This window comes from Mustela nivalis (assembly GCF_964662115.1).
Source record: "Mustela nivalis genome assembly, chromosome: 11".
Lineage (NCBI taxonomy): Eukaryota > Metazoa > Chordata > Mammalia > Carnivora > Mustelidae > Mustela > Mustela nivalis.
Genome location: NC_139030.1, coordinates 89,036,243 through 89,060,949, shown reverse-complemented (window position 1 = coordinate 89,060,949; position 24,707 = coordinate 89,036,243). Strand labels below are relative to the sequence as shown.

General features: G+C 39.4%; 1 protein-coding gene across 1 annotated transcript in view; it reads right to left on the bottom strand.

The window, feature by feature from the left end:
• The window catches only part of ABCA12 (ATP binding cassette subfamily A member 12), a 168,152-nt gene that overhangs the window by 109,128 nt on the left and 34,317 nt on the right, over positions 1-24,707 (bottom strand). The window contains exon 3 of the mRNA XM_082691434.1: positions 4,885-5,038. Within this exon, the coding sequence (XP_082547560.1) occupies positions 4,885-5,038 (154 nt within the window). The remainder of the gene's footprint in view (positions 1-4,884; positions 5,039-24,707) is intronic.

Here is a 24,707-nt window from a genome sequence, read left to right as displayed (position 1 = left end):
TAGGATATCTTTAATATTCTTAGGAGGGACTTTGGAGATGTATATCTGAACTAATACATTTCTAAACGTTTTTAAAGTTACTATGATGGACAGATGAGGCAATGTCTCGGGGGCCAGATGTGTATCAGAAACAAACAGAATATCGGGGAGATACTATCACAGTATCTTTCAGGTGACACTACACTAAGGATGTTCTACTAGTCCTGAAACAGGCTGATTAATCTGGCAACACTACTAACACAACACTTATAATTTTTCTATCACTATTTGCCTATTCCTTCAAGCTACGCAAGAGCCTCTATTTATTTCTCTTTCATTAAACTCTGGGATTCTTGCTCTGTGGCCCGTGTCAAACACAGCTCCATCTAGTCTGGGATCCACCACCCTCTCTGTCCTTAATGATCACATCCTTAAAGGCCTCTGGAGAACTCTCCTGACATCGCCCTACCCAAACCCCTCTCCTTTCCAATAACATATTCACCCCCTTTGTTGTCTTATGTTCTGGGCAGAGTGAGACCTAAATATTCATCACATTTACCATGTTATATGGCAACTCACCTGCTTACCTGTCTGTCTCTTTCTCCCACTTGACTGCAGGTTTGTATACAGCATAGGACATGCCTTTTCCATCTTCGTACCTGCCCTGACTCTCAGTCTCCAGCACGCGGTACACATTCAATACATTCTTACACGGTGAATTAACAATTTTGCCTACATGGCAGTTAACATTTCCTCGCACTTTGCTTTTTGATAGATTAAACTTTAACCCTTTATTTTTGCATGACTAAATGATTCTAAAGTGGTTACTAAATGGTTATAAATTACTCTGAAGTTAATACAGTATGTGACTTATACATTCCCTGTCATCCGTGTCGTCAAACGAGGACACACATCTATTCTACTTCCATTTACCTTATATTCCCAGTGATATCTTTAGGTCAGTTTCTCCAGTACTAAACAAAAGCCTTGGCATTTTAAAATTATCCCTGGGGGCACCTGAGTGGCTCAGTCAGTTAAGCATCCAACTCTTGATGTTAGGTTGGGTCATGATCTCAGGGTTGGGAGAGTGAGGCCCACATCGGGCTCCATGCTCAGTGCCAAGTCTCCTTGTCCCTCTCCCTGTGCTCCTCCCTGCACTGGCACTTTTTCTCTCTCAAAAAATTAAATAATCTTAAAAAAAATAAATTATATTTGAATAATTTTACTCAATTATTGAATAATGTAAGGTTAACTCTATTAGAAGTTCCATCTAAGCCAATAGGAGCAGAGCTATGATTTTGGAAACCACAGGTCATGATGTGTGTCGGCATGACAGAGAGAGCAAATCCACGGAGGCAATTCTCCCACGGGATTCTCAGGAATGCTGAAGCACTTCTCCAAATCATGACCCTGTGTGCTCTGGAGGGTGATGTTCACTGCTCACTAGCTGTGTGAACGATGGCTCAGCCAGGGGCTCCCACTGTTCCTATAGATTCTTCGAGGCAGTGAAGAAGGAGGAAGGACCCCAGGGTAAGTCCTGTGATATTGGATCATCAGTTGTACAAATGAGCAAGAAAACCCATCAATGTAATGTTTCTTTTTCCAGACAGCTAGTTAGAGTTGATGCTGAGTATGGTGTCGGATTTTTATTTTTCAAGCACCTGATCCTGAAGCTAATGCCTAAAGAAGTATGCATTTAATAACAGAAGGCTGGTGCCGATGCAAAAACATCAAAACCCTGGGCGACTCGCCAGCATGTAGAGGCAGCAGCGTGATCACGTCTTTAAGAAGAGCCCTGATATGAGGAAGTGGTTATGCAACATGGGGGCTTAAGTGGGTAGGAGAAGAATCAATGAAACAAGATGGGATTGGGAGGGAGACAAACCAAAAGTGACTCTTAATATCACAAAACAAACTGAGGGTTGCTGGGGGGAGGGGGTTTGGGAGAGGGGGTGGGATTATGGACATTGGGGAGGGTATGTGCTTTGGTGAGTGCTGTGAAGTGTGTAAACCTGGTGATTCACAGACCTGTACCCCTGGGGATAAAAATATAAGTTTATAAAATAAAAAATTAAAACAGGAAAAAAAAAAAAAAAGAGTGGTCTATTAAGATAAACATGGTGGGCCTCTTTTGATGAGGCCAAAGATGGCATTTTCTTCCCTGCACTTACAAAGCAGAAAAAGAAGACAGTTTTGTTTCTTAATGAAGCTATGCTGGTAAACCTTCCTTTACCAAAGGGAAGCAATTTAGTGGAACCGCTTACCCAGTAGCCATGCCCCAGTTTTACTGCATGGCCGTATAAACCATAAAAGTTAATAGCATGGTGGGAAATATCATTAATGCAATTTTATTATTGTACATAATTTTCTAAATTAAGTTCCAATTACTTCATAGTTCAGAGAAAATACTGAATATACAGCAGTATACAGTTTGGGCTAGACAAACTACCTAGGGGTTAGAATAAAACAAAAAAAGGGCACATGGTCATCTGCCTAGAGAATCATCAACAGAGGATAATATAAAGCTGGACTTTAATTCTAGTGTCAAAACTAACTCAGTGACTCATCTTAGGGAGTGTGATTCTCTATGATGTCACACAGAAAAGTACTCCTTTTTGGGAAGGTACATTTATAGTCTTAGACATTGATAACAATTCCCCTCATAGTAACTTGGTTCTTCATGCAAAAAAAAAAAAAAGAAAGAAAAAGAAAAAGAGAAAAGAAAGTTGACAGCCCCAGGTAGAGCTGCAACCCAATTTGTTCATAAGGGACATTAATATTTCCTATGTCTGCCCAACCCCTTCGTGAAGATCTACCTGATTACTCCACCTGAGAGCTCTCTCTGCTTTCAATATGGAAGGTGTCTTCCTTTAGCACCTTCTGATCCTCTTCGTGCATTCTTTCCTGTTACGGTGACTGCTTTAATATCTTCCCTTCCTTATTAGGACATAGGCAGAGATCCCACCTAATTCACCACTCACAGACCGTCTATGAATTAGCTGAACAACCAAGATGTCAGGCTTCCATCTCCGCTCTCCTCCGATTACGCAAGAGGGCACAGGCTCTTGTTAGCTTTTGGTTCCCTTGCAGAGGTAATGCAGGTATTGGTTGAGGTAATGCTTGCATACACTTACAACATGCTGGTTTCACACATAAGATATTCATGTCATCTCCCTGCTTAACACCTTCCAACGGCTTCTCATTATGCTAAAAATAAAATGCAAATCCCTTCCCTTTTCCTGCTTGCTCTGTCTCCTGTGTGTCTGTCCGACATCTTCCCCACCCCTCGTAGCATCTCTCACTATGTTTTAGCAACCTTAGCCAACGTTCTGTTCCCCTAAATGGTCAGGTTTATCACCCACCACCTGAGGATTATTTGCTGCGGCTCTGCCTGGAACTCTGTCTTCATCTGCTGTTGCTGGTCTCTACCCAAATGCCACCTGCTAGCAGAGGCCGTCCCCTGCCACCCTACTGACTTCCTACCTTTCAACGTCTAGCCCATAACCTGCTTTCTTCTTTGTGTAGCACAATTGTTATTATCAGTAATTAGGCTCTTTATTTCTTTGCTCATTTTTTTGCCTGATTTCCATTAGAATGCAAGTGACGGAGGAGGAGAGGATTTGTCCGATTCACATCTGTGTCATGGTACCTAGAATGGTGCCTGGTACACAGAAACGTCTCAGTCATTATTTCTTAAAGAAATTACTAAATGAATGAAGGAACATCAGAGTGTTTTAAGGATTCAGACTCATTAACTTATTGAGACAACAAAACCAAGGTGAATTAGCAACTCCACAATTGTTTTCTGAGCCACTGCCCATGACAATTTTCGATATGTTTCTATTTTATGCTAAACAGCTCGCAGTTGCTCTCTCTCAAAGTATCACCCACATTATTTGATGACCAAAATCATGGTGATATTAATAGAGAAATGGTGTTAAATGTCAAGGAAGTTAAATTACAATTTTGGAAGCAAGTATCTCTGATTAGAGATAAATGTAATCCTTCCTTGAGAAACACTTAAAAAAAAAATCTCTAACCAGAATTATCTCATGGTCGACCCAGATAAGAATACTGTTTTCAGTTCTACAGATAGGTAGCTTCCTGGGAGTCTCTTAGGTAATGGTCTAGATTATCTTTATTCTTCAGTTGCCTCTCACACCAAGAAATAGGACACATTAACCTCATTGAAAGGTTGTTATTTATTAAGTATACTTTTAATTTTATTACTTTGAATTCTAGAACTTTATTTATTCCTTTATTTTTTGAAGATTTTATTTACTCATCTGAGAGAGAGACAGAGACAGCATGAGTGGGCAAGGGGCAGAAAGAGAAGGAAAGGGACAGGCTGACTCCCCACTGAGTGCAGAGCCAGATAGGGGGTTTGATCCCAGGACCCCGAGATCACAACCCAAGCAGAAGTCAGACACTTAACTAAGCCACCCTGGCACCCCAATTTCTAAAACTTAAACTTCCTTATTTGCATCTCCTGGGTTTCTATTACATCGGGAAGTACCACATAGAGTAATATAAATAAGTCATGCTTCCAGAAGATAACGCCCCTTAATATTGCCCTGTATCTGAAGCTTGTGATCAAGCTTAGGACAACATGTCACTGACAATTTGAGGTGGAATAGAGAATCTCTGAGGGAGGAATGCCTTGGCCACCCAACTTAAAAGCAAAGTTTGGGTAATCCATCCAAAATAGATTATGTTAAATCCCACATAAACATGGTAATTTCAGTGTGTACCCAACTTGTTTGTTCATTCATATTTAGATCACCACATTCGCAGATGTAGAAAATAAAGTCATACATCTAACCCAGGAGGGCTTCCTGAATCTCTCATAAGTAAACAAATTCTGATCTCTCAAAACAACTGAACACACTTGGGAAGAGCCCTTACCTGTCCTTCAATACCGCATCATCAATTCCTTTCCTACGAAGCAGATCTTTTGGCCCATAGGGCGTGTCTTTGCATTTAGAGTCTGTGTCACAGAGTAGGGTTTGCAGGAATGGGAAGAAGCCGGTACTAGGAAGGTTTCGAGGTGCAAGGTAACCTGAAATTTAAAAACAAAACACAAAAATTACATCGCTATAGCATTTGCCTTCAATGGGAAGGAAGTATAGTAACTGTTTTGTGAAATTACTTTCTGGATTATGACTGTCCGGGTCCACTAATGCATCAAAAGATGTAAAAATGACTGCTGCCTTACTAATTTCTTTTCCTGAAATTAGCTGCAAGAATGTCTGCTAGAGTGTTTTAAAAATAAATCACTGTATAACCATATGATAAAACACAATGCAGCTATTAAAAATGTTATCAAGTAATACAGAAAATATTTATAATATCTTGCCAATTAAAATGAGATCAGAAAACAGCATGACCAGAAAAGTTATAATCTTTAAAAAATATATAAGTATATGTGTATTTAAAAACCTGGAACAGGGGTGCCAGGGTGGCTCAGTCAGTTAAGTGTCTGCCTTTGGCTTTGGTCACGATCTCAGGGTCCTGGGATGGAGCCCCACATGAGGCTCCTTGCTCAGTGGGGAGCCTGCTTCCTCCTCTCTTCCCTGCTCATGTTCTCTCTTGCCATCTCTCTCTCTCTCTCTCTCAAAATAAAACAAAACAAACCAAAAAACCTGGAGGGATTTTCTTGGAGATATATTTCTTTTCTTTTCTTTTCTTTTCCCCTTTGGAGATATATTTCACTTTATTTTTGTTTAACTATATAGTAACTACTTTTCCCCACAATGTACATGTCTTCTTTTGTTATCAAAGTCATTATAAATGCAGCTAGTCTTCCAGATACCAGGAAATATTTTTGGTCTCCTTAAAATTCAACATAATATAAATAGGATTAATTATCCTAGGCACACAATATTTTTTCCTACTTAAAAACCAGTAATAATGGAATAAATAAATTTTCCAAATTAAGATCACAGAAAACAAAAACTTCAAGAGTAAAAGGTTTTGTAAGCTTCACTGCAACATTTGCTTTGTAAAATATGATGGCATATAGGTGTCAAAAAACAGGCAAACTGTAAAGCACAAACCTTTTTGCAATTAGGTCTAGTATTAAAATACTAGGCTCCTCTTTGTGGGAGAATATGGAGACAATGAACTTTTTTTAAAAAGGCAGGTTTAGACACTGTAAGAGTAATTCCACACCAAAAACTAAAAAGCAAAACCTTAACTTCCTCATGAATCTGTCAAAAAAGATGTCCATACAAGTCTGTTTTCATAATAACAAGAAAGAGGAAAGGTTAAACAACAAGAAAATACTAAGAGCAACAAGGTTGCATATGCATTAATATATAAGCAGGGAGAGTAACAGGTAGAAATTTGATCTAAGTAACTTAAATACAGCTCTACCTACAGAAAATTGGAAATAAAGGGGAAGGGGAAATAAGAAAGTTGGCCAGAAGTAAAGAGGGAAAAAAAAGGAGAGAGGTTGGAAGATGTGTACTGTTGACTCTGAAGATGGAGGAAGGAGCCAAAAGACCAGGAAAGCAGACAAACTCTAGATGCTAGAAAAGGTAAGGACACAAATCTGCCTAGAGCCTCCGGAAGAAATGTAGCCCTGCTGATACCCTAACTTTTAACCCATGAAGACTAAATCTTAGACTTCTCATCTCCAGAACTATAAAATAGTAAGCTGATGGGTTTTTAAATTGAAGGATAGCTGACACATAGTACTAAATTAGATTCAGGGATACAACATAGCGGTTAGATATTTATATACATTATGAAATGATCACCACAGTAAGTCCAGTCACCATCTGTCACCATACAAAGTTGTTGCAATATTGTTGACTATATTCCCTACATTGTACTTTACATCCATGACAGACATTTTATAACTGGAAGTTTGTACCTCTTAATCCCCTTCACCGATTTTACCCATCCCCCAACCCCACTTCCAGTTAACTCGTAGTGTTTGTAAGATACTAAGTTTGTGGTAATTTGTTAGAGGAGCCATAGGAAACTAATACATGAAATAAGACTGGTATGAATTAAAATTTTTGAAATTCAGAAGAAACTGGAAAAACCTTAAATCCACCAAACTATCCACAACTGCCTTCTAAGCTGCACCCCTTTCTGACACCAGAAAGACCAGGGTCTCTCCTAACATTTAACCCAGTGAAAACTTCACTGGGAAGTGGACCTTCACTGTTTTCACTGTAGTACAATTCCCTGAATGAGCTGGAAAGAGCAGTCAAATTGCCCGTTAACCTTTCGCATCACCCCTCTATCAAAATTCTGCCACAGTAGACTGCATACAGCAAGACCTTTACAACTCTGCAGGGAAATTTCACCACTAATGGTGATCTACTCTACCACATATCCCAACGGTAGCCGCTCTCCCAGAGAGTGGGTCTGCAAATGCTCTCATTCCTGTCTGACCTCAAACACATGCGGTGGGTCCTCTGAATGAAGAGCAGATAGCAGGAGAACGGAAGTGGATGACCCCTTTGCTGTAGGCCCTTTATTGCAGTGATGGAACAGCTGAGCCAGGCAGTGCTGGTAACAACAACAGCTCATGGGAAGCCGTAACACAACAGGAAGAAAAGGGGAAAAAAGGGAAAAGACATCCTGGGAAGAAGATCTGAAAGGAGGTGGCACATGACATCCAATTTTAGTTTCTCTGGCATTGATTACAGATCAGTTATTAGAGAGGCATTTGGAAGCGTTTAAATCCGCAAGATTCCTCACTGTTATTACTACAGCGATGCCTACTTTATCAGAAAATTCATCGCAGAGTTGCTTTAAAAACTTTTTTAAAGTCCCTACAATGTTCAAAGTACAGACAGTTCGTGCTTCACACGGATTTTCTGACAAGAAAATTGTAACCTGTTACAATGGGTTCATGCAAATGAGGAACTGGCTTGGGTGTGTGCATTTATAGTAAACACCGTGCCAGGCACAGCATGGACTGCCTGTGTGATTTATTTTACCATCACCTTTTAACTAAGGACCATGCACTCATTAAGATAAGGAAGACTGTTGCAATAACAATCACTGATTTACTAAGCGTCCACCTCCTCACTGTAACATGGAAGGCATGTGACATACATTTATGTCACATCCTTCTTTGATATCCGTAATACAGTTTCTCATACACAGCAACTTTCCACATCATCTGGAGATTCTCTAAAACTAACAAGTCAGAATTAAATATAATTCAACTTTATCTAGTGGTTTTCTTGTGCGGAAAAATGGATTTCTCCCCCCACCCCCCATCTTCTGCCCATCTCAGTTACGTGTATGCCAGGAAGTAACCACTCAGAGCAAGGGTAGACTCAAACCATCACAAGTTTTAAAGAGCTGCTGATTATAAGTTGAACTCATTCTATTCTGAAGATGTCTCTGGCACATTCAGGTTCCAAAATCATGTTTCTCTTTATATCCGTAAATGCTAGGATGCAGGAAAAAAGAGAAACATTTCTCTATCCCTCACAGGACTTCCGTGCAGCAAGCACTGAGCATGCAAATTAGAGCTAAAAACTGGTTGCCCAGATTCACAGCCAGAGCACAGATTTAAGGACAAAGGTAGAGGAAGATCATAACTATGCAAACCACAGCACTACATGTAAGTAGAAAGAAAAACAGATCTTGGGGGCTTGGGATGGAGGCTAAGGCAAGATAAATTCCTTGGAATCATGATTCCCAAAGGTCTTATACTCAGGACATTTATGACTATCTCCAGGAGAAAGAGAATCGAAGAACTTGCAATTCCACGGGGAAATTGGCACCAGAAGACTGGCATATCCTGAAAGTGAGGAGGGTGAGTAATAAGCAAGATCCCAATTCACCTGTGGTTTAGTTTCTGAGGGGCTCCATGCAGAGGCAGTGAAGTAGTCTGAGCAACCTCCCATGGGTGGGGAGAGGTTATTCTCATAAAAGGGACACAGTCAACATTACCTACATAATGTAACACTGACAGATTCCAACATTATTTCAGGGAGTTGAATCAAACCAAACTACAAAGCATTTTTAGGAATAACTTACCAATTAGCTAAACTTTTAACTAAATCAGATTCGGTTTTCATTGTTTTAAGAATGAAACTGGTGTTATAAAAAGATTCAGCTTAAGAATTAAAAAAATATTCTGTAAAGAATTGTGATATCAACCTACACATCTATGTTAACCTAAAAGGGGGATCAGGTTTGGTTTTCCTTTCCCTTTCTTCACAAAATTCCTTAATCAGACAGTATTTGTGTGACATAATACAAAGGTTAGAGTACTAGTCCTCAAAGCACAGGTCCTAGACCAACAGCATCAGCACCACCACCTGGGAACTTACTAGAAATAAAAATTTGAGATCCCACCCCAGATCTACTTAATCAGAAACTCTGGGGAAGGGGATTAGGAATCTTTATTTTAAGATGCCCTCCCGGTAATTCTGATGCACACTAAAGTTTGCCAACAACAGGATTAGACCACAAACTTTTGCAGGGGAGTCAGATAGTGAATCTTTATTAGCTGTGAGACTCAACTGTACCCATCACATTACTAAACTCCGTCAATGTAGTATGAAAGCAGCCGTAGATAGTGTGCCTATTAAAGGGCCTGACTATTTTGCAATAAAACTTGATTTACAAAAAAGGCAACAGGCTAGCTTTGGCCTACAGGCTCTAGTTTGCTGACCTGTGGGGGGAATGACCTCTCGTATTTGTCCCTCTCCCTCCCCTATCTTGCTCACTTCTTATTTTCATACCTTCCCCATCCTTCTTGTTCTCTTCCTTCATCTATTTTACTTAATATCCCTTAATATCCCCTTTCTTCTATTTTCCAATCTTTTGTTCTTTCCTTTCCACTGACCACCCCCCTCTTTTGGCTCAATTTCCAATTCTTTTTTCTCTTTCTTCTGCTACTCCCTTCACCAACTCCCATAGCTCTTTACTCACTGGTACAGCCAAGAATGCTTATTTCCCCCCAAATCTTCCTTTACTTCTGTCCCTTTTTCACCTCCACAGGAGGATTTTTGCCTCCTTCCATAATAAATTCAGGAGCCCGCCACTCACTGGCACCATCCAAATATTTTCTATTTACCGTATTATTAAAGAAAGAAATGGCACAGTCTTTTCAATCACGAAGTTGCTTCCATTTGACATCATTAGGCTGAGGAAGCATTCTGTAGGCTACCTTGGTGACCTTTGTAGATATTATAATAATGACAGATATTGGAGAACTTCCACTGTGTTTCTTTGTGTTTTCCTCAAGGCTGGTCAGAACCCAACCTAGATGATATTTTGTGTTTCCAGGTAAAAGGAATTTGGTCTTTGCCCCAGTAAAGAAATGAATGATGTACCTTGGAAGGAAATTCTTATTTTTTAAAAATATGAAGTTATTCATTTGGAGTGTTATAGTTTTCTTAACTTTTTAGATAAAGGGTCACATTAGCAGAATATGTTATCAGGCCTTCTGATCGATTAAATGGTAAGTCTCCTCATGAAACACCACAAGAATTTCTCATCATGACAAGAGTACAAAATGAGACAAGTATATCTGGAAAATCACCTATAAACAAATAACCAGATAAGAATAAAGAAAGTATGAGAAGGGAAGTGAATCTCAGAAGGATATTTGTAATAATCTAGTAAAGTCAGTCTTTTTATTCTTCTTACAGTTTTTCAGCAAATTTCATTCTCAATAACATCTTTAAAGATATAATTAAGAATATTAATGACCCTATGACCCAGCAATTGCACTATTGGGTATTTACCCTAAAGATACAAACGTAGTGATCCAAAGGGGTACGTGCACCCGAATGTTTATAGCAGCAATGTCCACAATAGCCAAACTATGGAAAGAACCTAGATGTCCATCAACAGATGAATGGATCAAGAAGATGTGGTATATATACACAATGGAATACTATGCAGCCATCAAAAGAAATGAAATCTTGCCATTTGCGACAACATGCATGGAACTAGAGCATATCATGCTTAGCGAAATAAGTCAAGCAGAGAAATACAACTATCATATGATCTCCCTGATATGAGGAAGTGGTGACGCAACATGGGGGCTTAAGTGGGTAGGAGAAGAATAAATGAAAGAAGATGGGATTGGGAGGGAGACAAACCATAAGTGACTCTTAATCTCACAAAACAAACTGAGGGTTGCTGGGGGGAGGGGGTTTGGGAGAAGGGGGTGGGATTATGGACATTGGGGAGGGTATGTGCTTTGGTGAGTGCTGTGAAGTGTGTAAACCTGGTGATTCACAGACCTGTACCCCTGGGGATAAAAATATATGTTTATAAAAAAATAAAAAATTAATAAAATATTTTAAAAAAGAATATTAATGACATAAACCTAGCCTTTTAAATTATTACATGAGTTTTTATCAGGAACCCATAGGACTGTCCTTGTTCTTCACACGCCCTTTCCATTTGGAGGAGAGAACTGATCCCTGAGGGGAGGTGTCCTGTTTCTTCACTCATCACTAGGTAAACTCAAATACCTTAGTGCTTCCTGATTCTAATCCCTCTGAATGTGGGTTTGTTTTTCTTTCTTTCTTTCTTCTTTTTTTTTTTTAAATCTTTGCAGACCAGAGAGACTTTAGCCTAGGGTGTAATACTGGTATAACTTTGAATCTTCAGGTAAAGTCATGAGCTCAATAAAATTGCACTTCTTGAGAGACTAGATAAAGAATAAGCTACTCGAAAGAATGAAAAACCCTTACATAGTACTGAACACAATGCTTGACACAGTGCTAGCAATTATTAACGATATGAATGAATGAATGGATGAATGAACAAACCCCTGAAGGTCACAGGAAGACTGCATGATTTAGGATTTTAACATAATATCCACCTTTATCTTTATCATTTATAGCACATTTTATCCCATATTACCATAAGTTCAATAGCTAACCATGGATACAGTAAGTTCCATTGATAGTAAGTACAATGGGTAATACTGCATTATATTTATGTGCCTTGTAAGAATGGGTAAATCAATACTGATAAAACCAGTAATACTTATTATAGGCCATTTAGGTCTCAGTTTCTTTAAAAATAGAGTGAGTACACACTGACATCGATAATATCAACCACAGAAATTACTGTCCACAGAGAGAATCTCTCCGTCCCCTATCTGTTCAGTGAATATTTACCAAACAGACACTGAGTATCTGGCCCTGAGGAAGGTGCTAAGTAAGGGTCATCCTTCAATTTTTTTAAAATAAGAAATATTTCATTTAAACATTAAAAAATTTATTTCTAGGTTATGCGTGTGTGTGAGAGAAAGACACAGAGAGAGACCACCTACTTTCAAAGCTAATCACACTTTTATTATATAAGATGCATATAGAAGTCATTTGTTTTCCTAAATTATCAGAAATATTATGTACACAAGTAGTGTATGTTTGAAAATAAATGGCAAAACATTGGTAAGAAAAAAAAAATCCTTTTTTTTTTCAAGAATTAAACAATGACCATTTCATACAAGCCCTAAGACCATCCTATAGGATAGGCAGGGCAATGGTGATGCCCATTTTGTAGACAACCTCAGAGAGATCAAGCAACTTGCTCAAAGTCCCATGAAAAGTTAAGTGTCACAGATGGATCCAAAACTACGTGATACACGACAATAATGAAAACAACATTCTGTTCAGCTACATTTTCCTGTGTCGTGGAGTGAGCAGACTGAGAATTTGAAAAACAGGTACCATTCTGGTTTTGATGCTGATTCACTAAATTATCAGGGGTCAATTAACCTCCCCATGTCTCTATTTCCACATCTACCAAATGGAGGATAATGGGCTTTGCCACCTCACAGAGCACAAGGAAGATGAATCAGGTAACTTGTGTAAGGCACTGGGAAGACTGGAGAGGGAAGGCCGTGTGGAATCCGGAGTGCCCACTGCTCATCAGACTGCTGTTGCGTCATGTATGTCATTTACCACGCAGTGAGCAGGGCTGTGCCGCTCCACCTGGGCTCCCATCCCTGTGCCTTGAACCAATGACTGGTTAGGAGTATTGTTAGGAGTGCTTCTCTCCCTAGTAATTCATAATATGTACCTGTACCACCTGCTACAGTGCTTCAATTACTGCGTGCCCAGTAGGTGTGGCACCATGATACATTCTTCCTAATTCTCCCCAGGCAAGTCTTGCTCCATCATCAGGTGCTTTTCCCAGGTCAAGTCCTTTGGCAAAAAAGTAGACTGTTCCTGGCAGTGAGAGCTGCGGCAAGATGCTAAGTCCTATAAGCAGTGCGTAAGAAGGCCCTATACTCAAAAGGCTGGTGTCTCTCTGTGCTGCAGAGACCCAAAACAGACCCTGGGTCATCTAAGATGGTGTCTCACATATACTGGGATCTTCCTCACATTCCTCAGACTTGGCTCCAAGTATGGTAACCAACAGGTTTTTAAATGGAAGTTTCCTGGGGAAGATAATCTGGGGACTCTGGCTACAAAACTGCAGGTGCTGGGGCGCCTGGGTGGCTCAGTGGGTTACCTCTGCCTTTGGCTCAGGTCATGATCCCAGGGTCCTGGGATCAAGCCCCACATCGGGCTCTCTGCTCAATGGGGAGCCTGTATCACCCCTTCTCTCTGCCTGCCTCTCTGCCTGCCTGTGATCTCTGTCTGTCAAATAAATAAATAAAATCTTTTTTTAAAAAATTCAAAATTGCAGGTGCTACAGGAGGTGCGAAAAGATTCTTGCCCTTCTGATACATGTGGCATATTACTATCATTATTTTTTAGGATAAAGGGCTGAGGCAATTTAGACTCAGGACCTTGCTATCTCTTCAGATGTTGCCTCTTTGATCCTGAAGTGCACACTTGAGCTGATGGTCAGCCCAAAGGGCTCCATAACCCATCTTCCTTAGTTTCCAGAAGAGATGTGCCTCCTTCCTTTCTGAAGATTAAGGGGACCCTGTTGGGCGATGGATTCCAAAGATCATGGCTTGATTTATTTAAATTGTAAACAAAATGATGTGATTCAGGGCTAGGAGACGTAATTATAAAACACACATGCCAGATAATAAACTCCCACATGGAGTGAATCTGGAGTTTACAAAGACTTACTAATACTATTAAGGACATTTGCCCTTGGCGAAGAATCTTGAGTTCTATGGCTCTTCTTAGGCGAGTGGGGTCCAACTGTTTTCTCAAGACTAACAGTAACCAACTGAAGCTTGTCTTTCAGTAACAAAGATTCACAATTGCCTTTTTAAAAATCTTCCTTGCCATGGCCATCTGTAAACAGAATCTTGGCAACTGTTTTATTTCCTTCCAAATCCGACGTTCAAAGAAAAACAAACCCTAGATTCTTCTTCCATTGTAGAACATTCCTCCTATAAAACTTAGTCTCTTAATTCTTCCTAGATACGGCTAACCAGGAAAGTGCCGTTGGGCAGGGCTGACCCGAAGCTGGATCCACACTGATGTGTGGCTGGGCTGACGGCTAACACTGAGAGCCACTGCGCTGCACCCCACCAGCCACAGACTCCCCTGAAAACTGCCCCATTCCACAGGTCCAGGGACATCTGTTAGCACGGAGTAAAGGGTGGAGGTACTTCCCCCATGCCACCACTTTCCTCTGGAGTGGTCAGCGAAGTGCTGTGCTCATTATTACCCACAGGGATAGCGCTCAGCTGGGGAGTGAACTCACAAAACCTGCAGGGGTGGGGGCCGAGAACTGAAGGACTAATTCAGGGCTGTGGTCTCCAGTGTGATGTTGCCGTTGGGGGATCAGGGGGTTGGGGAGCATAAGCATTTCCATAAACCAGGCTCTGGGGCCAAATGAGTTTAGGAAACTAAGCTCTATCTTCTGTTCTGGGAAAGCCAGAATACATTTGCATATTAAAGATTCTGAGAAGTTTTTTAGTAAAAAACCTGAATACCTTTAGTTAATTCCACATTTCCACAAATGTGAGTATAGAATATTAATTCTGTTTCTTTTTTTTTTCTTTTTCTTCCTGTTTTTATTTAAGATTCCTGGGAATGAATATTCCATGGGGTGCACTTTGGAAAACAGTGCCTTTACCTATGATCTCACATATTCCCAACTGAAAAGGAATCTGGAACTGGAAATTTTTTGGGGGCCCCCAGGAAGGAACTTTTAACATAAGGAAATATCTTGGCTTTCAGTCCTGATGTACTAGAACTTACTTGTAAACTGCCACTTCCCAACTCACTAACTTGGCTTAAATACAGTAATTCAAGAAGCTCCTTACTGTTTACTTGTGAAAATCTGTTAAAACTGGGCATCACTATTTGTGGAAGTCCTTCAGCAAAACTTGTCTAAGACATTGCTTGGGGAAGGGAATTTCATTCCAGAAGGATTTGGGAAAGCTTATAAAAGTACACACTCTATAATGGGAAAAAATAAGGTAATGAAGAAATCAGAATGAGAGCAAACAAGTATAGGAAAGAATAAAGCCAATACAATAATAAGTGCCAAAGGTATTTGCTTTATTAAAAGTTGGCTGCAAATCTGAATCTGGGTGTCCTAAGGAACTACAGAAACAATCATCTAGTGTGGCCCCAGATAAAACGGAATTAAATAAACGTATCAGGGGAGGTACAGCTTTTCTCTCATACTGAGAGAAATCATACCTTTTAGGCACCAAAAACTTCAATGGGTCTTAGCATTTGCTTCCACCCAGAAAAGGAGCACCATCGAAAGTGACTCACCATCCTAGTGACCCACTGCTAATGGGTCCTATCCCGGAGTTGTTTGGGAGTTTGCCAGAAAAATGTCTCCTTCAACTTGTTTCTTAAGTATTTGTCTTTCTGGTGTCTGGACTAAGTTATGAGTCATTGTCAGGAGCTACATGTTGGCAGAAATTTTAGGAATTTCTCTAGTGAGTGAAGCACGAGGCAGGAGCAAGAGTTTAAAAAGCATTCTTCTAATCCTAGCTTTGCAAATGATTTATGATGCAACCACGACCCTCTACCTTGAGTCATTTCCTCACTTATGCAGGAAACATAAATCTGGACTACCCATCCATCACAACTATTACAAGTGGAAGAATCTCCTGTAAAAGGAGATTAGCCATGCTGAAGTACTAAACACTTAACATAAGATGGAAATTATGTTTGGAAATTAAAATATGATCTCAGTAACCCATTAAGAGTAATGATATGGAGAAAAGAATTTCAGTCATTACCCCTATAAAGGTATGTTACTAACAATGATTTTTTTCATTCAGAAATCTGACTCAGTTATCACAAAGAATTATACGTGTTATAGTGTAAAAATAAAAGCCAGTGAAGTACATTCCCAGGATCACTGAGCAGAAAAAAGGAAAGTCCCATAAACACAGAAGCTGAGTAATGTCTCTAATTCAACAGATGGTCTATTCACTTGGGAAGAAAAGGGTCTGGTTTGGGATCCTATCACTTCTCCACAGCTTGTGTAATATTTATGTCTTTGGTATTCATATTCCGTCTATTTGCAAATGATACATGTGACAACCTGCCAGTGGAAAATGTATGTCACAACCTTTTCTTTCAAGCAGCACTGCTGACAGGTAGCAACCTCATCTCTCGTCAGCCTTGACTTTCTCCGAAACCAAAGATTCTCTTACCAAGACCTCTGCCAATCATAAAAAGAAAATCTAAGTGACCTGTGGCTTGCTTTGTAACAACAACATATTACTGGCCTGTTCTCTCCTTCTATGTAGAATCACTTTCCATCAAATCATTTTTCATCATTAGGAAAAAAGAAAAAAAGCAGAGAAAAATCCCCATGGGGCATCTTCCTAGGTTGCAGAAAAAAAAAAAAAATGCTAACATGGCAATTAGTATTTTCTTTTTTTTTTTTTTCTAAAAAAAAAGTTTCTTTTTTTTTTTTTAAAGAAAGAAGTAATGCAGAAAAATACAAATAGAAAACCTCAAGATTCCATTTGTCTATCAGATTGGCAAAAGTTTAAAAAGTCTGACAACACCAAGTGTTGGAGAGGATATACAGCAGTGGGGAATTCTCATCTCATGGTGAGGGGAAAAAATTAGTAAAGTCACCATGGAATGCATTTGACCACACTGAACAAACTCTAAATGTGCAGAGCTGTAGGTATATACCCCGGACACATGTGCATACATGCACCAAGAGACATATTTAAAACATCCATCACAATACTACTGGAAATAATTGAAAAAGTAACCTAGGTGCTCATCAAAAGACCACAGATAAATAGATTGTGATATATCTATGTATAGAATACATGGTCAAAATGAATCCACTAAAGCTGCACAAATCAATGGAGATAAACATACAAAATGCCATCCTAAGCAGTAACACAGTGTTCAACTAAAAAACATGGTGCAAAAGGATGCTAGGTTGAGGTGCCATTGCTATAAAGCTTAAAAAACCTGTGGTCAAAAGGTACAAACTTCCAGTTATAAGATAAGTAAGTCCTGGGCACTTAATACATATGGTGACAATGGTTAACAATACTGTGTTATATATCTGAAAGTTGCGAAGTGAGTGGATCTTAAAAGTTCTCAACTCAACGATAGGCAATAAGGAGGGCATGTGATGTGATGAGCACTGGGTGTTATACACAACTAATGAATCACTGAACAATACATCAAAAACTAATGATGTACTACTATATGCTGGCTAATTGAATTTAAGTAAAAAAAAGTTAGCATGAGAAAAAAATTGGCAAGCAGGTGAAGTAACGGATGTTAACTAAATTACTGTGATCATTTCACAATATATACACATATCAAATCATTCTGTTGTACATCTGAAACTAATACTCTATGTGTCCACTATATTTCAGTAAAGCTGGGAAAATACCTTACAGTTATACTAGGAGACATATAAAATAAGAGGAGAAGAAGAGGAAAAACCACTTGCTATATTACATAGCAATGAAATTATCAAAGACACCCTTCGGCAAAGAATCATAGAATTATCCCCAGTTCTTCACAGCACCCATTTCAGAACAAAGATCTGCTTCCTAGGACCCTCCCCAGTTGTCACCCAGAGTCCAACTCCTATAATAGGTTCCTTCTGGCACTCTCTAGCTGAGACACTCTACCGTTCCCTCACGGTGAGCACTTCTCCCTAGCTACCAAGGAGAAATAAACACAACTCACCCAACAACAAAGTTAAATTAAAACCCAGAAATCACAGAAATCTTTATAAAACCTGCAAAGGAGTATTATGTGATGTAGTCAGGTATATAAATATATAGTAAAAAATATTAAACGCATGGAAACGCTATACACCAAATAAAATGATAATGACTTCCTTCAGAAAGGCAGGGAGGGATGCAGGCAGACAGGAGGGAAAGTAATCTGAGTGGTTGACTCAACGGCTTCAATGGTATCCTCATGTTTCATTTCTTTTAAACAAATGATTCTGAAAGAAACATGGCTAAAAATGTTAGGGTTTAGTAAAGTTAGGTAGTGGATATATGAATGTTTGTGCTGCTTTTATGACTGCCAATGTATTTGAAATAGCACACACTTTTCTTTTTAAAGGTGATACAGATCTTCCTCTACGTTTGATGGCATTACATCCTGATAAGCCCATCCTAAGCTGCAAATGCCAGGGCGCCTGGGTGGCTCAGTCAGTTAAGCGTCTGTCTCTGCTCATGTCATGATCCCAGGGTCCTGGGATTGAGCCGCACACCAGGCTCCCTGCTCAGTGTAAAGTCTGCTTCTCACTCTCCCTCTATGCTGTCTTTCTCTCTCAAATAAATAAAACCTTAAAAAAAAAAAAAAGCGAAAACCATAATAAAAAATGCATTTAACACAGCTAGCCTACTGAATGTCTAGCCTAAGATAGCCCACATTTAATGTGCTCAGAGCAATTACATTTAACCTAGAGTTGGACAAGATCATCGAACACACCCCTTTTGTAATAAAGTATCGACTATCTCATGTAATTTATTGAATACTGTGCTGAAGAATGGTTGTATGGATACGGAACGTTGTTAAGTCCATCGGTCATTTATCCTCATGATGCGTGGCTAACTGGGAGCTGCAGCTGGCCGCTGGTGCCCAGCATCATGAAAGAGAATCCGAAGGCATATTGCTAGCCCAGGAAAAAGACCAAAATTTAAAATTCCAAGTGTGGTTCTGACGGAATGCATACTGTTTCACACCACAGTAAAAGTAAAAAATTGCAAGTTGAATGATCGTAAGTCGGGAACCATCTGTATACTGGAATTACATTAAAATTTAGGAAGTTTTTATTACTGAAGTGTCAGGGGCGCCTGAGTGACTCAGTCATTAAGCATCTGCCTTCAGCTCAGGTCATGATCCCACAGTCCTGGGATCGAGCCCTGCATCGAGCTTCCTGCTCTGGGGGAGGCCTGGTTCTCCCTCTCCCATTCCCTCGCTTATGTTCCCTCTCTTGCTGTGTCTCTCTCTGTCAAATAAATAAAATCTTCTTAAAAAGAATTATTTAAAAAGTTACTGAAATGTCAGAGAATGTTCATTATAATGCAATCTAACCTACAAGCCAGTTCAAGAATAGCTTTATAACAAAGCTCTCTGGATTGGTAAGTTCCATCCACTTTTTGCATATGTTGGGAGTAATTCATTAATCTATTTTTTTTAATCCACTGTCCTCCTTGCCCTGTTTATTACGATACTAGCTGGTAGTCTCTCTTCCTGAGAGACCTGGCTAATTCAGAACTCATTACATGCACGACTCCAAACTGTTCATTATATATTACCTCCATCCTCTCTCCACTGAGCATCACTGCTATTGTGTTTACCCCATTACTGAGCTTAATTAAGTCCTTCAAGAGTTTCTCGTAATCCTCCAGACTTGTTTTTGGCAAATATGTACCATTTATTTGCATTGTTTCTGAATCGTTAATAAATATGTTTTAAAATTATTTCTAGGCTTCTAAAAGTCATCACACTGCTCTCACTTTACATATTTGCATACCTCAACTGGTTTTCGGAATTATTTGGGATCTAACCTTTTATCTACTATGAACTTGTTCCCCAACTTATTTAAAGGGGCCTTCATTCAGAGCCCTGTGGGAAGATCACAACAAAATGCCAACCACTGGCTTATCTAACTGCAAATACTCAGTTAATTATTTCAAGGTGTTTCAGCAGGTTAAAAAGACATAAGTGTATGTATTAAAACTACACTGAATGAAATGCCTAGGCAGGGTTTTGTGTGTGTGTGTGTGTGTGTGTGTGTGTGTGTTTTCTGCTAAAGGAAAAATTTGCCCACACTTAATGTGAATTCCCAGGATCTCCTTTCTTACATTAAAAAAAACAAAAAAACAAAAAACAGGTTAGCCATTAGCCAGCTGGCAGCCCTTTAAAGATATTCTCACAATTGATGGTAAATGATACAGCTTTTCTAGTGGGTCAGTTTCATTATGCAGTTGCTTCAGATTTTCAAAAATGATAACCAAGGGAAGCAGTGCCATTTCATTCCCCCAGGCCTCTACAGCTTTCTTTGCCACACTCAGGTCAGTGGTCTCCATCCTTGTATGGATGAGAGTAACGCAAGATCATGGGGCACTGTTTTTAGCCTCTCTCCCTTCTTGATTATCTGTTTGAGAGCCTCTTGATCTTAATAGACCTTTACCACATGCATGCTATCAGAGAATTCTTGCTATTCGTTTGAGTTGTGAACAATGTTGCCTTCAGATCCCCTCTTAATTTTAAAAGTCTTCGTTGATGCAGCCCTGCTGATATATTTGCTCTTTGCTATCCTTTCTTGGATAGATATTATCCTAATATGTGTATCTACATGATCAACGCAGCGTCATTACTCATTCAATTCGATGCACGAATGGCATCGAATACCTTTTACCGACAGATCGTGGAAATGCTATTGGTGGACAAGAGAACTGTAACTATCTTCACTCAGACTGATGAGGGACAGGACAAAACCTGAGTTCACCATGTTAGCAGAACAACCCCCAGCCACCCCATCTTGATTTCAGGGTCATTAATACCTGAGAATTATATGTAACTGACACCCCAGGTTTCCCCACCCCCTCTTCCTATTTAGGAACTGCCCTTCCAGGATCAGAATTCTCTGGGCTAACAATGAAATTAAATCCTTCCCATACATCTAATAATTAAAATAAACTGGAGCATGAATCAGCACATGAACTAAGTGAATAGCTTAGTATGCATGTATTTTTCTTCTTCCTTCTTGTCCCTTTTTATGCTTATTTAGTGGACTCTGCAGCAGCCTCTTTTGTATCTGAGGCAAGCAGATGCTTTTACTCTCTCAGCTTAATGATGTGGAGAAAAACAGAAGGATGCAAAAAGTCTCCAAGTGCTTCATCTTCAGAGATAATAGATACTGAAATTGCATTCCTCACACCATCCCTTTCTTCCCAGTTCAATACCTAGAAATGGTGAAGGAAGTATAAAGCGGTGCTGTAAGACACAAGAAAACCCTTCTGTATACACTGGTGGTTTCTTTTAGAAAAACGTGAGCAACGACATGAAGCTAAAGGATTAAAACTTAGAAGTCACAACGCTTTCTTCCTGGCTTTGACACAATACACCGTAAATGAGGGGTCTTACCGGCTATTCAGTAACAAGCCATCAGCGCCAATCCTGGAGGATATCCAGTAAATAACAGAAATGAAACACGGAAGTATCTGAAAGTTCAAGCCAATTTCCAATTCTCAAATATCAAAATTGATATGATTCACATGAGCTTTGATTCACTGTCCCTTTGAGCATAGGGACAGTGGAGTGCTCAAGGGACAGTGGAGTCAGGGTAAATTCCATTCATCTCTTCCAATTCAATTTTATCTTGTCCTGATCACTGTCCCTCTGGTTTTGTATCATTCAAGTCAACAAAATGAATTGCCCACTTTTGCTCACTTGCTACTAGACATGCACCGATTTCCCCCAAAGCACCTTTTAATTATTCCTTTTGGCAACACTGAACAGCTCTTATTCTGTGTTACTTAATAAAATGTTCAGAAAATAGTTAACAGGAACTTTAAATCTCAGGCCAGTAACTCTCAATAATTTAAAGAGGCTGATGAAATCAGGTGCAATATACCCAGTTGGAAAGAAATTAAAGTTTGACATAACAATAGGACTGATGTCAAAATACTGGTTGGAGCTAGATGCCCCAAAGGATAAATGGATAACCAGATGACTGTAATTTATGGTATTCCTAATAATTATTCCTTTATGTGGCAAATATATATCATTTGTAATTCTTACAACATCTCTGCAAAGTGATTCTCTTTTCTGTTACGTATGGTAATTCAGAGTAACCTGCCTGTACTTGGAAGGCCTGTTTTGCATCTTCAGTCCCACATCATTTTTCTTGCTTGTTGATAGGGAAATGAGGTCTATTATCAATGCTAGTATAGTTTCCTAAAATTCTTTAAAAAATATAAAGTGGATACTCTCTCCTCAAGATGCAGCTAAAAGAGTCAGAAATTTACAATGATTTATCACAGAATGAAAACATTCCTGATTAAGTTTCAAAATGCTTTAAAAATAAGTATCTAAAAATCTAAGAAACAACTGCCCAAGGAGATTTTAAAAAAGAAAAGCTACTTAAAAAAAAAAAAAATCTTATTTATTTACTTGAGAGAGAGAGAGAGTATGAACAGGGAAAAAAGGGAGAAGCAGGCTTCCCATGAACAGGGAGCCTTACTGCAGGCTTGATCCTAGAACCTGGGGATCAGGATCTGAGCAGAAGGCAGATGCTTAACCAACTGAGCCACCCAGGTACCCTGAGAAAAGTTACTTATTTACACCTTATCCATTAGAAAAGAAAGACAGGGCAAGAATGAATGATACACTGGAAGCAGCCCAGTCAGTTGGCCACAAGTAACAATCATTCCTTCTCAACTCTGATGGGATTCTTTGTTGGGAAGTTCAGATTGTATCTTAAGTGCCAAAATTCATTCGATGCTCCATTTTCCTGCTTACTGTAGTAACTGGGATTTCATACTGACAGTACTAGAATCACAAGGTAACTCTTCAAAGGAGGTTTAAGTTAAGCCTCTCTTTTCTTTCCTTTCAGAACTGTATTATTTTCAATCTTTTCTTGACTAATACTAGGGTGTTCCTCCAATAATTGGTTGAAAATTAAGAATTCGTTGATCAAAGTTGAGAATCACTTGGTTTATTATTAATTTGGTTTATGGTGCCAAGTTCTGGCCAAGAAAAGCAAGATACCAATTACCTTGTCAAATTTGATGTTGTGCATATTTATATTTAAAACTTCCAGTTAAAATTAATCTTGACTGGCTCCTCAATCTATCTACCGTCACCTCTTGACAAAACAAACTAGCAGAAATGAGAGGATTTACATTTAGTTTCCCCCTAAATAATGGTGAATTACTTTTAAACACTGGGATGCTCTGATACACACTACTTATTTTATAATGCATCAGAGATAATAATTAACATTGTATATTTGTACAATGTACATTTAAGTGTATGAGATGTGTTTCGTATAGTATATGTTTTATATATATTTGTGTACTTATATACACACACTCACACACATTACACATCTTTAGGAGAGCCCAAGAGAATGCAAGAGGGGAAATTGAGGCAGGGAAAAAAAGGGGTGTTCAGGAAGAAGAGATTCAGAATGGAGTTCTGTTCCACCATGAGATAAATAGAGGATCTTGCAATATTTCTAATGCAAATTCAATCTTAACAAGGCGCTGGATATTTTTTGTTTCTAAGCTATTGGAACTGTCCTCACTGAGAGTGTTACACAGTTAGGAAGACCTCAGATGAGAGGGCACGAGTGCCCAGGTAGAGACGTGGAATACCACTATAATGTGCTAATGCCCTCTTATCTAAGCAGACTTCCCATCTTCAGAATGAAGTCCAAACCTGAGCGCTGGGTAGGACTCCTCCCAGCCCCCACGCTCACTCACTTCCAACAGGATGTCTCCCCAATCCACTAAAATGAATCATTTTGTTTATATTTTGCAGTAAGTCTTTGGTAATTGTGCTACAGAGGTCACAGGAGGATAGGCCTGGGGCAGTCAATCTTCCTTACTCAAGCACTTGCCTTCTTTCACTGCAGTGCTTCCAGCCCAGTGGTCTTCAGGCTGAGCTGAGTGGCAAGAAGGATCAAGAGCCTGTGAAGACTCTGTTTCAAGATGAGGCTGAGGCACAGACTCCAGAGCCTGTGACCCACCATTCCAAAACGAGCCCCTTGCTAACTGCCAGTCCTCTTGCAGCTCTCAGAATACATGTTAACTTGCTTGATTTGAGGAGCTGGCTCAAGCGAGTGTCTTTTTCAATTACTGTAATAATAACTTATGTAACTCTATGTAACTCTAGCGTGTTTTAATGCTTTCCAGCTTTAAAAGGACTTTCACAAATAACATCACATTTGAGCCTCATTCACATAACCATGGGAGGTAAGCATCATTTCCTTTTATGGATTAGGTAATAAAAGCTCAGTGACATCTGTAGGTAAACAAAATTGGAACTTGAAACAAGGAGCTGTGGTTTCAACTCCTATACTCTTTCCTCCTATCAATCTGCTTATATTGTGTGATCTGAAAGCTGGTGGAAGTCCAGGAGCGCCCCCCTTCCCTGCCTCTAAACACTCTTTCCTAATCTGGCAATACGATATATATGTATTTCCGCATATCTGGATATGTGTGCTTTTATTTTTTTATTTATATTTTTTAAAGATTTAATTTTTAAATAATCTCTACACCCAAAGTGGGGCTTAAACTCAAACCTCAAGATCAAGAGTCACACACTCCACGGACTAAGGCAGCCAGGAACACCTGGATATGTATGCTTTTTAACCAGATTAAT